Raw genomic sequence first — 15,341 nt, forward strand, 5'->3', positions numbered from 1 at the left:
GTATAAATATTTTAAAACATTCTGCAGTAAAACTGTCTGCACAGCCAGAAACCACAAGAGATGAAAAAAAGTTTTGTAATTTGGGTAAGCGTTTAAGTAGGGAAAATATTTGCACTTGAAGTTTTGGGACTGTGTTTTTCACCCAAATGTTTCAGCACTGCCCCCCTCTGTTCAGACTATGCAGGTGCAAGAGAAAATAAATGTTTATCCATTCAATATCTAGACCTTCTAATGTGGATCAGTTCACACAATGACAGAACTACAACAAATTAAAAAAGGTTAAAAACAAATGCATCAGCAGATCTTCTCCCTAAATCTATCAGTTATAAATGGTGTTGCACTGAAATGCAGAGACAGGTTAAACACACAATTATTTATAGAAAGATAGTGCAAATTAACAGTGAATGAACAGTGCAACTGATGTAGAAAATATCTTGTGCAATCTGTCAATACAAACATAAATACAAGTGTAATCTATTGCAGTGATTACACCATAAATATCTTCACTAAAACAACAAAAATAAAAGGACTTCATATAAAAAAGTCTTGAACCAAAAAGCTTCATCCAAATAACAGAAACCAACTCATCAACTTAAGGTGTGCATAATAGTTTCAGTGGTAGTTTACAGCAAAACTTAAAGAAAATCTTAATAGTAACACTCAACAACGTAGTACTACGTTTTATGGAAATACAGTGTACTATCAAATATTTTGTAATCCAAGAACATACTTTTACTCAAATTATAAGTAAATCAAACTTTTTTTTTTATACACTGATGCTCAAAATCCATAAGGTTGTTCCCTGAAACCTGAGCAGTTTCTCATGATGTTGGTGAACTGATGTTTGAGACGATGAACAGTCCACAGTTCTGAACAAAGTGTACGATGGGTTTTACGACGCAGGACTTATCAGTTTAGCTGACAGAAGAGAAGTTTTTCTTTTTCTGAAGCTTCAGTGCTTCATGAGGAAAGGATGAGCCAGGGCTTTGGCAGCGGAGATGCGGCTGCTTGGTCTGAACGCCAACAATTGCTGCAGGTAAAGAGGTCACACCGTACATGTCTGTAAGTCTCAGCAGATAAATGTTTTCAAATGAAATAATATGGTGGGCTAACAAGATGTCGTGAGTGAACGGTTGACAAAACAGGTGCAAAAATCATGTCTGAGGTAGGCCTGTCACGATAATTACTATATCAACTTATTGTTCGATATATAAAATAGACATAATAGTTTTTTTCTGGTCTTGATAATTGTTGTTTACATGTGTGTTTGTTTACATAATCCATCAATATCGCCAGTTCTGTGCTTCTGTCCCTCTCCCGTCAGTCAACCTGCTCTCTGTGGGAGGCGGGGCACGCACGCGCGCACACACACACACACACACACACACACACAATAAGGACGCAAGCCAGCTGAAACATAGTGTGTTGCTTGAAACTAAGTTTCCCGACGGCTGCACAATTCCAGAAAGTTTGGCGGAATAAATAGAATTTGTGCCAAAGCCGGTGAGGTGTGGGGACATTTCGGATTTCGCAGAATGAGCGAGGAGAACCCATTAACATTAACCAGGCATTATAATAACAGTGGCAACGCAAACTGCCAATACAGAAAAAACCTGGACGTATTTTTAAACATGACCGTCCCTCCCAGTTTACTCAGCCGGGAACAAAATGTCTATTTTATCTGTTTTGATTGTAGTTTATTTCTTTAATTTAAGTAGGATGTTTTAATATTTCTTTTCCACATTAAAATTCATTGCTGTGGAAAAGGATGTCCTTGGATTATTATGCTCTTATCATTATATCAGTGGCATAAAATGGTCTTAAAACGCCATCAACGCTACTATCGTTTATCGTGATATTTCTGGGAAAAATTATCGTCCTAAAAAAGTGTTATCGTAACAGGTCTAGTCTGAGGTATGAAGTGTCTGAGCAAAGTTATTATAAGCAATGTTTGCTCAGCTCAGTCATTCAAAGAGGAGCCAGATCACTTTCCTTCAATACCATAAATGTAATAACCCATCTGAAGAGCTGTCATCCCGACTATTATGATGAACTGGTGAAGAAAAAGAGTAGCCTTCACCCCGGTACTTTCTTACTTATTGCCTTCTTTTATCTATTCCTGTTTTGTGATTCACCTTCATCTTTCCATGCAATGTGCTATACAAAGTCTTCCACTGAATTAAACATTTGAAAAGTATTGTATTTTATGTCTGCCATCACTATAACAGTAAACATAACATGTTAATACCACTACAGGAGAGACTTGATGAGCTCTGCCATTTAATGCAAAAAATATGTGGGTTTATTGGTAACGGAATCTGCAATAAGCCAAAATGAGTTGGAAAATATCAGCATATTGGATATTGGCAATAATCAAATATTGTGCATTCATACATTAAAGTGTGAGTACTGTGACTATGATCCTTTTTGTTTTAGATTAATCTCAATTATTTGAGAAATCAGTTAACTGTCTACTGTATAAACTTTAGTCCAACCAACAGCTAATAATGCCATTAAAAACTGATAAGCATGCAACTCTTTAGAAGTGTCTTTGCATATGAAACGATGCTCATGGTTAGAGGATGCTTCTTACTGACTTTGGGGAACATTTAAGCTTGTCCCCCCTCCCTGGCTTAATCGAAGTGCAGCAGATCTGCTTACTGATAGGAGGTCGTTCTCGTCTTGGCCCAGGGTGTGCAGCAGCTTGGTGCAGGAGCCTTTTGGTCCCCAGCTCACTGAATATGGGATCGGGCTGTCCTCAGGCCAGTCCTCCTCACTGGGCAAACCAATCACCCTGAAAAACAAACAGCAGAGCAAAGAACTGAGCAACAGGCTGATAATTACTGGTGCAATTTTCAAGCAATACTACCTTTTGGCAGGTTTATCAATGTCTTGAAGGTTGTTATAATGACAGTGTGATAATTCAGTTTCCATTGTTGGTTCCATGCCTTTAAGCACTCATGCAATAGTCTAATATTAATGTTTGGACAATTTGGAGCAATCAGGCAGATGACAAAATCTATGCATTCTTTCTTAATGATATAAAAAGAGAGAGAGAAAGAAGAAAAACTACTCACTCAAAGATTTTTTGCAGCTGCTGTACCTCTGAGTATGCCTTAAACAGTGGTCTGTGGGTAGTATTTAAACGACAAGGCACAATAAATGTCATAATGCAACTTCATCCCTACTTTGGCAGTTGTGGAGAATGTTTCACCTCTAGCATCACATTCTGTAGTGCTACATACCTCCTCCAGCCATACACAGACCCCTTACCTCAAGAGAAAGAACTCAGCGAAGATGCAGCCAGCGCTCCACATGTCCACTGAGGACATGTAAACAGAGTTCAGCAGCACCTCGGGAGCTCTGTACCACAGCGTCACCACCTGAACAGAGAGAGGGAGGTATGAAGACAGGAAGCGAGATATAAAAGCACAGAGCCAGGGGTGGGAGGAGTGACAAAAGAACATTTTTCACCTCAGGCTTAGGAACAGACACAGTGCTTTATTATTGGAAAAACTGTCTCTAAAGTGGCTTAGAAGAGGATTACTGCAGTAACAAATATAAGTAAATAATCATTTTCAGCATATTTTTTTGTTCGTTGCCTCACTTACACCCGGAGTGAGAGCAATATTGTAGGTGTAGATGCGTGCCAGTCCAAAATCTGCGATCTTGACCTCTCCATGGCTGCTGACCAGGATGTTCTCTGGTTTCAGGTCACGGTGCAGAACCATGTTTGTGTGCAGAAAGTCCAAACCTCGCAGCAGCTGCTGCATCATATCCTGTACAGACAGACAGCAGCTTGGCTTAAGACATGTAATAATGTTCTGTCATTGCTTGGAATAAACACTATTTCATATATTTTCCTTTTTACACTGCGTCCCTACTTTTTTGGAATCAGGGTTCTGCATGCAGCTATAATATAATAATTTGGGTGATGACTTCCCACCTTAATACAGTCACGGCTCAGTCCAGAAGCAGGAACCTTGGAGAGGTAGGTGGAAAGGTCCTGGTCAATGTATTCCAGCACCAGTGTGAGGTCCAAGCTCCGGCCCATTGGGACAGCAGATGCATCAAACAGCCTAGACATTTAGATCAGCACAGGTTTAAAAAACACAGAATTCCATGTCACTACCCGATCTGTACCAGCCAATACCAAAAGTCACGTTTCCACCCCTGGTGCTGCATATTTTTGTACCTTTTTAAAATGTTTGCTTTGTTCCATGTGGTCTGTTGTTTGCAAAATGTTAACTTCTCGAAAAAAGATAATCTTAAAAAAATAATAAATGCCTTTTCGGTACAGATCGGGTAGACCACGACGGTTCGGGTTCAGCCCATAGACTGTATATAAATAATGGACGTAGTCACCGTGACGTCACCCATTGGTTTGTGGACTGCCCATTGGAAGCATCGACTTTATCGTTACACTCGTCGCCATCTTACGTCGCCATCTTGTTTCCGCAGACCATATTTGGACTGTGGAGGAGTGAGAGGGATCTGACGACACTGACTACACGCCTCTCTACACCTCAACCTGACTGATAGAAGCCGCTGCTAATTCATGTTAGCATTAACTGGATCAATAACTGGGATGTTATTTTTGGCTAGCAAAAAACAAAAACAAAATGTATGTTACAGACCTCAGGAAAATGAACAGCAACTCCTTTGAGTGTCTATTAGCCCAACCAAACACTGAACAAGACATTTTTACTGAACAAAACCTTCAAATAAACTCATTAAGAGAAAATACAGTGAAAGGGTCAAAGTTATGAGACCAGACTGGTAAACATGTTTGTTTTTTTAATATATCTATATAACATTATATATAACTTCATTGACATGTTGCCATGAATACACATTGTTCCGCTTCTCTGCTAATGCCGGCTCGCCTTGTTAGTGACCTGACAATCAAAGGTAGCCACGCCCCAAATTATATGATTCTTTATCTTCTATTTTCTTCTAAATGGGGCCGTTATTAGAACTATTAACATCAAATTGTCTTGAAGAAGATTTTTTACTAGCAATTGAGACTGTAGTGTTGTCCTAAAAAAATTCTGAGGTAATAAATCAAGTGAGAATTTTTCTCATATTGCACAGAAATGAATGGACAGATTTGCAGCCAAACTTAGCACCCCCTGCTGGAATTTTGATAGAATGCAGCTTACACAGTCTATGGTTTGCCTCCATGCTCAGACACGGAGATTGCCGCCTGGTTAAGACCCAACTATTCTTTAATCCTAGCAACGCGCGTGCTATGTAAAACTTAACTTACTTGACGATGTTGGGGTGATTGAAGTACTTCATTTTACTTAGCAGCGCCACTTCGCGGATCATGAAAGCAGGGATCCCGTTGTCCGCCGTGTCACGGTGGATGTTGAACTTCTTGACGGCCAGGAGGCGCTGCTTCTCCCCGACCTCTCTGGCTTTGTACACTTTACCGTAGGTGCCTTCTCCGACTTCAGCCAGGAGCTCGTAGCACAAAGCCTTGCTGCAGACGTCCATGGTCCTCCAATTTCTGGATAAATCAACCTGAAACTTCTGGATAGTTTATAATGACACAAGTCGTTTTACCTGTTTTCATCATTTAGTTTAGGTCAAAAACTAAGCTAGCTTACTAGTGTTAGCTAGCAGGTAATTATCACCTGTCACAGGCCGCAGCCGCAAACCAGCTGTAATAACAATTTGATGCATTTAACACGTTTTTGCGCCATTGTCGGTACAGTAGTGTTTTTAATTTACCTTCAGACTGCTGAGCACACTCTCCCCTCCATGCTGCTGCCTGCAGGAAAATGTCGCATCATAACTGCAGCCAGCATGAGAAAATTATAGAAAATCACACCCCTTTTATCGCCAACTAATCAGAAAGCTCAAAATTAACTTTTTTTTAGGCGGGGGGGGCCCACTCCTTGTTCACGTGCTCTCCGCTGCTGTCAATGTCACCGTAAACACATGATACATTCAGATGCAGGAATTCATTGCAAAGAAAACATTTAACATTAAAGTCGCGTGTTTTCAAACAAATAGCAGATAAGACAACACAGCAGGTTTTCCTTTCAACAACATAACAGCTGAGCTTTCTAATTAAAGAGCCACAAAAAGGGCTATTTTTAAGCTTATATCTGAGTAATAAGCAGCAAAGACTGCATTAAAAATATTGATATGTAATTTATATTTTATAATTTTTCATACTGACAACATGCCTTACCACACTAGTAGCAGAGATGTGACATTTTGCTGGTGCAAATATCAACAAATGTGGTTAAAAATTAAAATTTTGACCAGATATTGTGGAAAAATATAGAAAACATTAAGAAAAAAGAACAAACTGCAACAAGATCATTGTTTGTACCCTTTAATGTTAAAAGGGAGAAGCCTTTGTAAACATGTTACAAACTGCAAATAAAACACACCACAGGCACAGCATTAACTGCAATGGCAGTTTAGAATAATATAAAATAATGCATAATTAATTTAACTTTTGATCGTTAAAGCTGAGGTAATTATACTTCATGTCGGTATGCATATTTTAAAGTATAGGCACAGCTGAGAGGTCTCAGGGTTTTTAGTGAGTGAGATGTAAAATTAAGTGCTTATTAATTACAGTAAATAAAAGTTACTGAGCTGCAAAGTTGTTCGGCTGTTACTCCCCTTTCAATTTGTCATTTATAAATTTAGTTTTCTTTGCCAAGTTGATGGCGTCCAGATGGAGGTTGCGGTTGAGGATGACCGAGCCGCAGGTGAGAGCTCCAGCGAGAGCGCCGGCAAAGCCGCACAGAAACACGTCCTGACCTGCAGAACAAAACACAGGAAATTAGTTCAAGTTGGACGATACTCTCAAGTGAACAGCTTTAGGCTTATTATGCTGAACAGATGGTCCAACCTGTCAGATAGAGGTTCTTCAGTGGAGTCTGAGGTCTCACTGTAGCGTTGAGTTCAGGGCTGAATCGGGCGATGCCGTGATCCGCTCCGTAGATTTCACCTTTGGGAGCTCCGATGTAGTGTGTGTTTGTGATGGGGGTGCCGGCATCAATGAACTCAATCTACACAAAACAAACAAGCATAAATTATACATTACGAACTAATACAAAACAATACAAAGCTAGCCTGGTTTTAGACAAACAGGCAAAGGTCGGTAACAATAATAATGCGTTATAAGCCACATAAAACTAATAACACAAAACAATGTCACAAAATCTTTGAAACGGGTGTACTTGCATTATTATGCTATTATATTGGCGTTATATCAGAGGCATCAAATGGTCTTAAAATGACAATGATATTGCAAATATTTCTTGGACAATATATTGTCCAACAAAAAGTATTATCATAAAAGGTATCAGGTTGGCTGATGTCTGTCACCATCTGATGGAGTTATCAGTGTACTTCGTTAGAGCCCAATATTGAAACCAAGGCCATTTTTCTACATCTATAGTTCCTTTTCTGGGGTCCAAATCAGTTTATACATTTCTAAAATTGGAGCGTTTTCCCCCTTGATTTGGTTTCTTTTCATACAGAGAAATATCCAAGTAGTAGTTTTTAAGTGTCTGTAAGGCTGACCAACCCACAAGTCTGTATAACAAACAGTTGGCTTACAGATTACTGAAAGCTGAAGATCCCATGTAATTATAACAACACAACATTTATATCTTATATTATTCCATGCCAATCTACAGAAGGTTAAAGAAGCCCAGCTTAACTGAGGGCACTGTTTGCAATAAATCTACATATCCAAAGCTAATGAGCAGGGAGGGGAAAGCAGCAGACAGATTCAGACATGTTACCTTGTCTCTGGTGATCTTGGGGAAGACGTCCATGACCACCTCCAGAACGGAGTCGATGAATGTCTGTTTCAGCTCTTTGTACTCCGGCCCTCTGTTCGTCACTTTGTCATCCTTCCACTCCTCAAACCATTTGTAGTTGGCAAAACTGACCAGACTCAAGGTGGACTTTCCTAATGTGAAGATAAAAAAAGAGAATATTTATAAAGGATTAACCAACAGAAGAACAAGGCAACATTGTTGTGGATTGCTCTGCTTAAACACAGTTTCTGTACCTGGTGATCTTTCCTCCCAGGTCGAATCTTTAGCTGATGGAGACGCAACGAACAGGAGAGGTACACTTTTAGCAGAATCTTCTCTCTTTCCATTCAAGTACTTCACCAATCTGCAAAAGAAAACAGTCGACATGTGTTTTCAGGTTGCTTTCAGAAACATTGTATTATTGCAGAGCCACTTTAAGTCCATGCAAAGTTTAAGGCAGATTTGCTGATTGAGTTTAAGCAGCCAGAGCTTCAAGACTGAGCTTGGAAATTAAATAGAAGCTTTGAAGAAATTAAAATTGTGACAAGCAACAGATACGAGGTGAAAGACGACGTACAGTTCATCCAAATTGTTCTCGGTAAAGATCCAGTAGTTGTCTGCTCTCAGGCCCAGCTCCTCTTTGGTCCCATCCAGACCCAGAAACACACTGAGGCCACCTTCACCGTTCTTCATCATGCTCAGCTGCTTCTGGATAGCTGCATGATATGAGTATCACCATGAAAATCCAACGTTACAAACCCATATGTAAAAAATAAATCTTCTTTATACTCTGTACTAATCCCAGTAGGCTGGGCGATATGGACCAAAACTCATATCCCGGTATTTTTAGGCAGAATGGCGCTATACAATATATATATATATATTGGTATCTTAAACAAAACGTGCAAAGTGTTTAGTTTTAAGTCAATGCCACAAGTAATCATCATCAACCTGTTTTTACAAAGGACTTTATCAAATTCAAAACCTTTCACCTTTTGAAGCAATTTGCTTGCAGCATGTTTCGCAAACAGTGTCATGTTGCTCTTCATCTGCAATCTACTTCCAAATTACAGAATTTTTCTAAGGAACTAGCTCTTGCACTTTAACCAACCAAATAGTGGTCATAAATTAAGGCAACATCAAAAGATATTATATATCATTTTGGCAGTATTGTCTTAACTACATACTCTTTCTAAAATATCAGTATAACTCTTAATACCGATATACCGCCCAGCCCTCGATGCCATCCCTGGTATCTCTGGTAAAACAATAAAGTGCTGCATAGCTAAAAACATAGTTGCTACCAAATAGTTGTTTGTTTATAAGGTGGGTGACTGTTATATGTTAGTTATGGTGTAATGTTGCATCTAGTGTTTTATCTATGGGAAAAATACTTAAAATCCCTAGTACTGGCTTTCACGTATGAAGATTCACAGCTTTTCTCTGTTTTATGTCATTGTAGTAGAAATGAAGGCTCTTGGTCAGACAAAAATAGCAAATTAATGTTACCGCTGGGGCAATTGATGTACTACAGGGTAAACGGAAACATTAGAAATAGCTAAATGTGAATCCAAACTGAAAATATGAGTCACTTATTCCCTACCGGGCACGGCCTGGAGCTCTTTGGGCAGCAACTTTTGGTAGGTGTTGAAGATGCCAGCATTAGAGACGACGATAGGGGCACGGATATGTACCTCCTCTTGGCCTTTCATGACGCTCACACCTGAAACCACAAAAACAATGAAATAAAAAGCTGAGTCTCCTCTCAGTGCGAGCCGCCTAATGTGACTGTAGGAGCGTTTCCATTAGGTACTTTTCCCTCTAGTGAAACGATATTGGTGTGGCTTGGGAGAGAAGATCCGCCCAAGATCCGCCCAACTTCACCGGTTAGCCACTAACCGTTAGCGGCTCAGGTAGCGGCTCAGAAAGTACCTGCCTCGGGTAGGTACTTTTCTGAGCCGCAACTGATCGGTTACTAACTAGTAGACGCTGATTGGATAAGGTTGAGGCGGGATATGACGTGAGTAGAACTCTACACACCCACAACATAACATGACCATTTTTATGTCTTTCATTTATTTCAATCTCCTCATCAATGGTCTGCATTCTTGTCTGGCGCACGTCCCCCAGACCAGGCGTACAAACCAGAGGAACAGTAACACAGAAACCATCTCTTCTCCTTCCATGTTAATGTCTTCACTGTTTGGACTTGCCGCGTCGGTCTGTTGTCAGCGTTGCGCCACTGACATCACGATCAAAATTGTCGCTGAAGAATCACATAAGTGTAGCAGAACTATCTACGTCAAATTCGAACTCAGTTAGTTAGCCGCTACAAAAGTACCTTTTTGGGAACAGAGACCAAGGGGAACTAACTAGTGCACGTAGCCAAAACACTCCGCCGCTTTCCATAAAAGTACTCCAAAATAACTCAGTGGAAACAGGCCTTGTGTGTACAAACAGTGAGGAAGTCAAACCAACCACAAGCTTCCTTGGCCTCGTTGAACAGGATGCGGTTGACAGGGGCTCGGACTAGAACAGCACCACCGGCCTTCTCAATGATGGGGATCATGTGGTAGGCGATTTCAGTGGCTCCGCCTTTCGGGTACCAGGCGCCGTTCAGGTAGTGAGTGACCAGCAAGCTGTGCATAGAAAAACTGGCATCTTTCGGCATGTTACCTGCAGATCAGAGGAATTAAAACAATTAGCAGAACACTGAAGAAGCTGTTTAATTAGACCAAGAGGACTGGAGCTTTGCCTACCATAGGTGCCAAAAATGTAGGTGAAAACAGCCCTGAGGTCCTTGTTGTCTGTAAGTTCATTGACCACTTCTGTCAGGCTTCGGGATCCCATTTCAAAGAAGAAGGACAGACGTTTGGCCAGACCGGTGTAGACCAGGAACTTGGCCAAAGGGACGGGGCAGATCTTCAGCATGGCAAAGAGCCACATGCCCCGTCCGACTTTCTGAAGACACAACACAAAAGAAAACAGGGTTGGATATTACAAATTTTTGGATTCAGTAGTTAAGAGATAACTGGAATTCGGTGGTGTTACTCAAAAGGCGAGTTTCCATTTAGTACTTTTCCCTCTAGTGAGCCGCTATGGGAGTGGCTTGGGAGAGAGGATCAGCCCAAGATCCGCCCAACTTCACCGGTTAGCGACTTAGGTAGTGACTAAGAAAGTACCTGCCTCAGTACTGAGCCGTTACTAATGCTAATTAATCGACGCTGATTGGATACGGTTGAGGCGGCGACTTTGCACATGCGTGATTCATTTGCAGACTGGACGCTGAGGGGTTAACATCTCCTGCTCTGACTGCAGCTGGGAGAGACCGCTGCGGGAGGACTGGGTCGCTTGTGAGTGCTTTGGGACGGCACCTGCTACTCGGTAAGAAGAGCAGGAACGAGTCTCTAAAAGTCTCCAATAACACCAGAAAAAGTTGATATATTTGTCGCTAGTCGCTTTTTTGGTCTGAACAGTCGATTAATAAAGCGACAATCTGTTGGCAACACTGCTTGCCGCATTGGTCTGTTGACACAATCAAACTCTGTTAGTCAGCCGCTACAAAAGTACCTGTATGGGAACATAGGCCGAGGGGAACTAACTAGTAGGTGAAGCGAAAACACTCAGCCGCTTTCCAAAGAGTACTCAAAAAGTACTCAGTGGAAAAGCCTAATGGTACCTTTTTACAGCAATTTTCTCTGTAATGATAAAAAAGTGACTTTAGTTGTAAAAAGTCCTAACTTTCCAATTCCAACACTTTTTACACGTGCCTACGACCTCAGACCTTTGTGTTTTTGTGTTCCTGCTTGTCATGACAATAGATAATAAGGTGAAAAAAAGATAAAGAAAGTGACATTGCTTATCTACTAGCAAAATGCTAGAGCAACTCAATCTGGTTATAATTATGCAATATCCCCAGATAACAAGAGGCCTTTCCAAATTTTCTGACCTTTGGCTTACCAACCCTTGAGCCCTTGAGAAATATCAGCGATTACACCAATAAAAATGTGGTTAATGAAACCTCTTTGTGCTAAAGTCAGTTTATAGGCACAAAAGTAACTGGGGGAAAGGGCATTTTACTAATTTTCAGTAGTACTGAGATAACACTTTGTGATCTTACTTTGACCAGCCTCAGGTATTCGTCAATGGCCTTCTCCTCTCCGGGGAAGCACTTCTTCAGTTCTTCGGGGAAGCGGGTCCTGCCGCTGTAGATGGGATACCGGCGGCGGTTTTCTGGAGGTCCGATCACCACATGGTCAAACGGGTTGTCCAGAGGTTCCCACTGCAGCTGGCCATTAGTCAGCTGGTCCAGCTGGCAGCGGAACGGCTTGTGGTCCAGCAGGTCACCGATGTAGTGGATTCCTGACGGACAAAGGCAGAAAACATGTGGACACATAAGGGTCATGTTTGATAAATTTGGAAGTTTTTTGTCTTGAAATATTCAATAAACTAAATAAACCCCCTCATTTCCACCAAGTCATTACATTATTACTATAAAAACCAGCTGTTTCTTAGTTTTAGGTGTGACATATTAATGGTAAGAAAGACCCATCCTTCTCACCAACATCAAACTCAAAGCCCTTCTCAGTGAACGTGTGGCAGCATCCTCCAGCCCGATCATGCTGCTCCAGAACCAGGACTTTCTTTCCAACTTTGGCCAGCATCACAGCGAGCCCGAGCCCACCGATCCCACTGCCGATGATGACTGCATCCAGGTTGTCAGGTACTTTACTGGCCAAAAAACCTAAAGAAAAGACGATGTAACATTCACACAACAGCATGGCTGCAAAACAAATGGCATCATAACAGTAAACCTGAGGATTCCAGGAGGAGAACAAATTAACTGTAAAGAATGCATGGATGGACCTATTGTTACTTACTTCAAGCTTTGCAAATATAAATTATTTTACTGTTTTGTCTGTTTCATGTCCTTGTAAACTTAATATGTTTGGGTTTTTGGACTGTGGGTCAGACAGAAATTAAAAGTGTGTTCTCTCAGGTAATGTTAAGATAAGATAAGATATGACTTTATTCATCCAGCAGTGGGGAAATTTAGTTGTCACAGCAGCTCAAGATACAGAAACATAGATATAGAAGACAGAATAAGAATTTTAAAAATAAGACATAAACATACATTCTATACAAACATTTCTGCTATTTGGCATTTATTATTGATATATATTTTTATGTTTGTTTTCCTGAGAGTACTTTGCAATGATGATGATGTTTGATGAGCTTTTGATTTTGGTAGTTTTTTAAATTTAACAATCAACATATGTTGGCAGCCTTAATGTTAAAATGTAACATCTCAGGAGTCCGTGCCCTCAGGCTGCACAGTAAACATCACCATTTTTCAGAACACCTGTAAGTTTGCAATACTAGCATTGAAAGGTTTCTTCAACAGTTATAGACCTGATTTAATTTAGTTTTACAGATATATTTATATTAGTTCATTATGTCAGAAAGTAGTTAAAGATCCAAATTAGAACTATCTAATTCAAAATCTAACTAAATGATTTAATTTTCAATAGCATTCAATATTATTTGAAATGTTTGCTTAAAAAGCAGTTGAGGGGGAAAAAGCAATCACTAGCACACACAAACCCCACACTCAGGAACTGCTGCCACATATTTTTTTGTTGTTGCACAAAACTGTAAACAAAAGCTATTTAATAAAGTTTCACCAACTACCTACCTATAAATAACCTGCAAATGTATGTACATAACTAGGATCTATTTTTTAAGCTGCTTTTCCTGCATGTCTTTTATTTATTTATTTATTTCTATTTTCATTGTGTTTCTATATATTTCATTCTGATTCAATACTACTTTGAATAGAATTTGGACACTTTAAATACACACTTAGTTTCACTCAGTGGTGGAAGAAGTTTTCAGATCCCTTACTGAAGTAAAAGTACTAACACCACAGTGGGAAATTAAAATGATCAAAAATAAAAGTACTCATTATGCAGAATGGGCCCACCCAGATTCTTATTTATATATTCCAAATATAACATTGTATTATTATTATTGATGCATTTATGTAAGCAGCAGTTTACTGTTGTCCAGGTAGGGGTAATTTTAACTACTTAATATACTTTTATGTGGTTGAATTTATATATTAACATATCTTGACCTGAGAAGTAAAAAGTAACTACAATGCATCAAATACTGAATGACAACTGGTTTGCAAAGTCAAGTCAAACAAGTCACACAGTTAAAGTGACAGCCTTTGTGTTGTAATTTGTAAACTCCCACTTCGTCATTCTTCAGTGACACTTTGTGCCATGCAGCCTTGACTGTGGAAAGACGTTAAATGACAGTTTTCTGCGGAGAAATTTACCTCAGATTTACATAATTCAATATATTATAATTTCCATGCAATACGCTTAATTTTCTCCTCTATTTAAATCCTATTATTAACACTTATTTATCGACCTTGGGTCATTAACTCACCCTGCTTCAGCACTTTATTCTTCTCCTTCCTGTTGTGAACCATCTCTTTTAGCGGTTCACGAGTGTCTGTCCCAAACGGGTTGGGTCCGGAGCTGCCAAAGACATATTTAACTATAAAAACCACCAAAGCGACAAAAATAATCACGACACTAAACAACATCGTGTAAGTTTATTGACGACTCCGTCCAGTGTGTGGGCTTCCGTCATCCGTCCGTGCAGGGAACGTCCACACCATAGGTCCACACCAGTCCACACCACAGACAGGCCAAACCAGCCAATTAGAGCACAGCTTCAGGTCACGTTAGAAATGTTCAACCTATCAGTGTTAACTTCGGTGACCGAGCAACCCCCGTGTTTCATAATACAAAGGGTGTGATTGAACTGTGTCCCTCAGGAGAAAAAAAAAAAAAAAAAAAAAAAAAAACAATATATATATATATATATATATATATATATATATATATATATATATACATATATTAAAAACAACAAAAAACGATTCATGTGTTTACTATAAATAATATATTATATTAATATTTTTTCAAAAATATATTTAGTTTTTTAAATTTCCTTTTACAAATCTCATTATATTTATAGTTTTATTATCTGCCGTTTTGTTTCAATTTTTTAAATTGATTTTTAATTTCAATAAATATTTCTTACATGCATTTACGTACATAAAAATAATAATTGTTATTAGTATTATTTTCTGAGGGCTTCAGAGTAATATTTTCTTTTAATCAACTCAAAAACACTTTTCCCACTATAGCTTTATTATCTGCCTTATTGTTTAACGTATTGTTTATTTATTTCAATAAATATATTAACATATATTTACGCATATATAATTAATAGTTATTATTGGTATTTTTTTCAGAGGGCTTCAGAATAATATTTTCTTTTAATAAATTACAAATTTAACAAACATTTATTTTAAAAAATCTTATGTTCATTAGATGTATTATCTGCCTTTTTGTTTTTATTTGTTTAAAAATTTGTATTGATTTTCAATTAAACCCACCATAGATTTGTGCTACCAAATATTGTTAAAATTGTTCTGTACATGGCCCACCAAAGCTGGCTACTACT

General features: G+C 39.2%; 2 protein-coding genes across 3 annotated transcripts; both read right to left on the reverse strand.

Moving 5' to 3' along the window:
* Positions 1-354: 354 nt before the first annotated feature.
* On the reverse strand, positions 355-5,818 carry cdk21 (cyclin-dependent kinase 21). 2 transcript variants are annotated; one of them, XM_059347084.1, is made up of 8 exons: positions 5,737-5,818; positions 5,270-5,526; positions 3,947-4,079; positions 3,612-3,779; positions 3,274-3,383; positions 3,078-3,128; positions 2,662-2,794; positions 355-1,030 (listed from the first exon to the last, which is right to left on the reverse strand). In XM_059347084.1, the coding sequence occupies exons 2-8, from the start codon at positions 5,497-5,499 to the stop codon at positions 953-955; spliced, it is 903 nt and encodes a 300-aa protein (XP_059203067.1). In that variant the 5' UTR covers positions 5,500-5,526; positions 5,737-5,818; the 3' UTR covers positions 355-952. The 2 variants fall into 2 exon arrangements, with proteins under 2 accessions (XP_059203067.1, XP_059203068.1); XM_059347085.1 differs by having other exon boundaries at positions 5,270-5,535; positions 5,737-5,754.
* Positions 5,819-6,333: 515 nt separating this feature from the next.
* retsat.2 (retinol saturase, tandem duplicate 2) lies at positions 6,334-14,459 on the reverse strand. Its single transcript, XM_059349038.1, has 11 exons — positions 14,253-14,459; positions 12,358-12,540; positions 11,917-12,158; positions 10,556-10,757; positions 10,275-10,472; positions 9,400-9,519; positions 8,374-8,512; positions 8,051-8,160; positions 7,779-7,948; positions 6,878-7,037; positions 6,334-6,786 (listed from the first exon to the last, which is right to left on the reverse strand). Exons 1-11 carry the CDS (start codon positions 14,410-14,412, stop codon positions 6,638-6,640), a joined length of 1,833 nt encoding a protein of 610 aa, XP_059205021.1. The 5' UTR covers positions 14,413-14,459; the 3' UTR covers positions 6,334-6,637.
* Positions 14,460-15,341: the final 882 nt, after the last annotated feature.

This window comes from Centropristis striata, chromosome 13 (genome assembly GCF_030273125.1).
Source record: "Centropristis striata isolate RG_2023a ecotype Rhode Island chromosome 13, C.striata_1.0, whole genome shotgun sequence".
In the NCBI taxonomy this organism is placed as follows: Eukaryota; Metazoa; Chordata; class Actinopteri; order Perciformes; family Serranidae; genus Centropristis; species Centropristis striata.

Coding starts and splice junctions, on each gene's coding strand:
- cdk21 (XM_059347084.1), bottom strand. CDS start 5,499: ATGGACGTCTGCAGCAAGGCTTTGTGCTACGAGCTCCTGGCTGAAGTC. Junction 4,080..5,269: donor AATCACCCCAACATCGTCAA/GTAAGTTAAGTT, acceptor CTAAATGTCTAG/GCTGTTTGATGCATCTGCTG. Junction 3,384..3,611: donor ATATTGCTCTCACTCCGGGT/GTAAGTGAGGCA, acceptor CTCTCTGTTCAG/GTGGTGACGCTGTGGTACAG.
- retsat.2 (XM_059349038.1), bottom strand. CDS start 14,412: ATGTTGTTTAGTGTCGTGATTATTTTTGTCGCTTTGGTGGTTTTTATA. Junction 12,159..12,357: donor GGGCTTTGAGTTTGATGTTG/GTGAGAAGGATG, acceptor TTTGTCCGTCAG/GAATCCACTACATCGGTGAC. Junction 7,038..7,778: donor CCAAGATCACCAGAGACAAG/GTAACATGTCTG, acceptor TGTTTTGTGTAG/ATTGAGTTCATTGATGCCGG.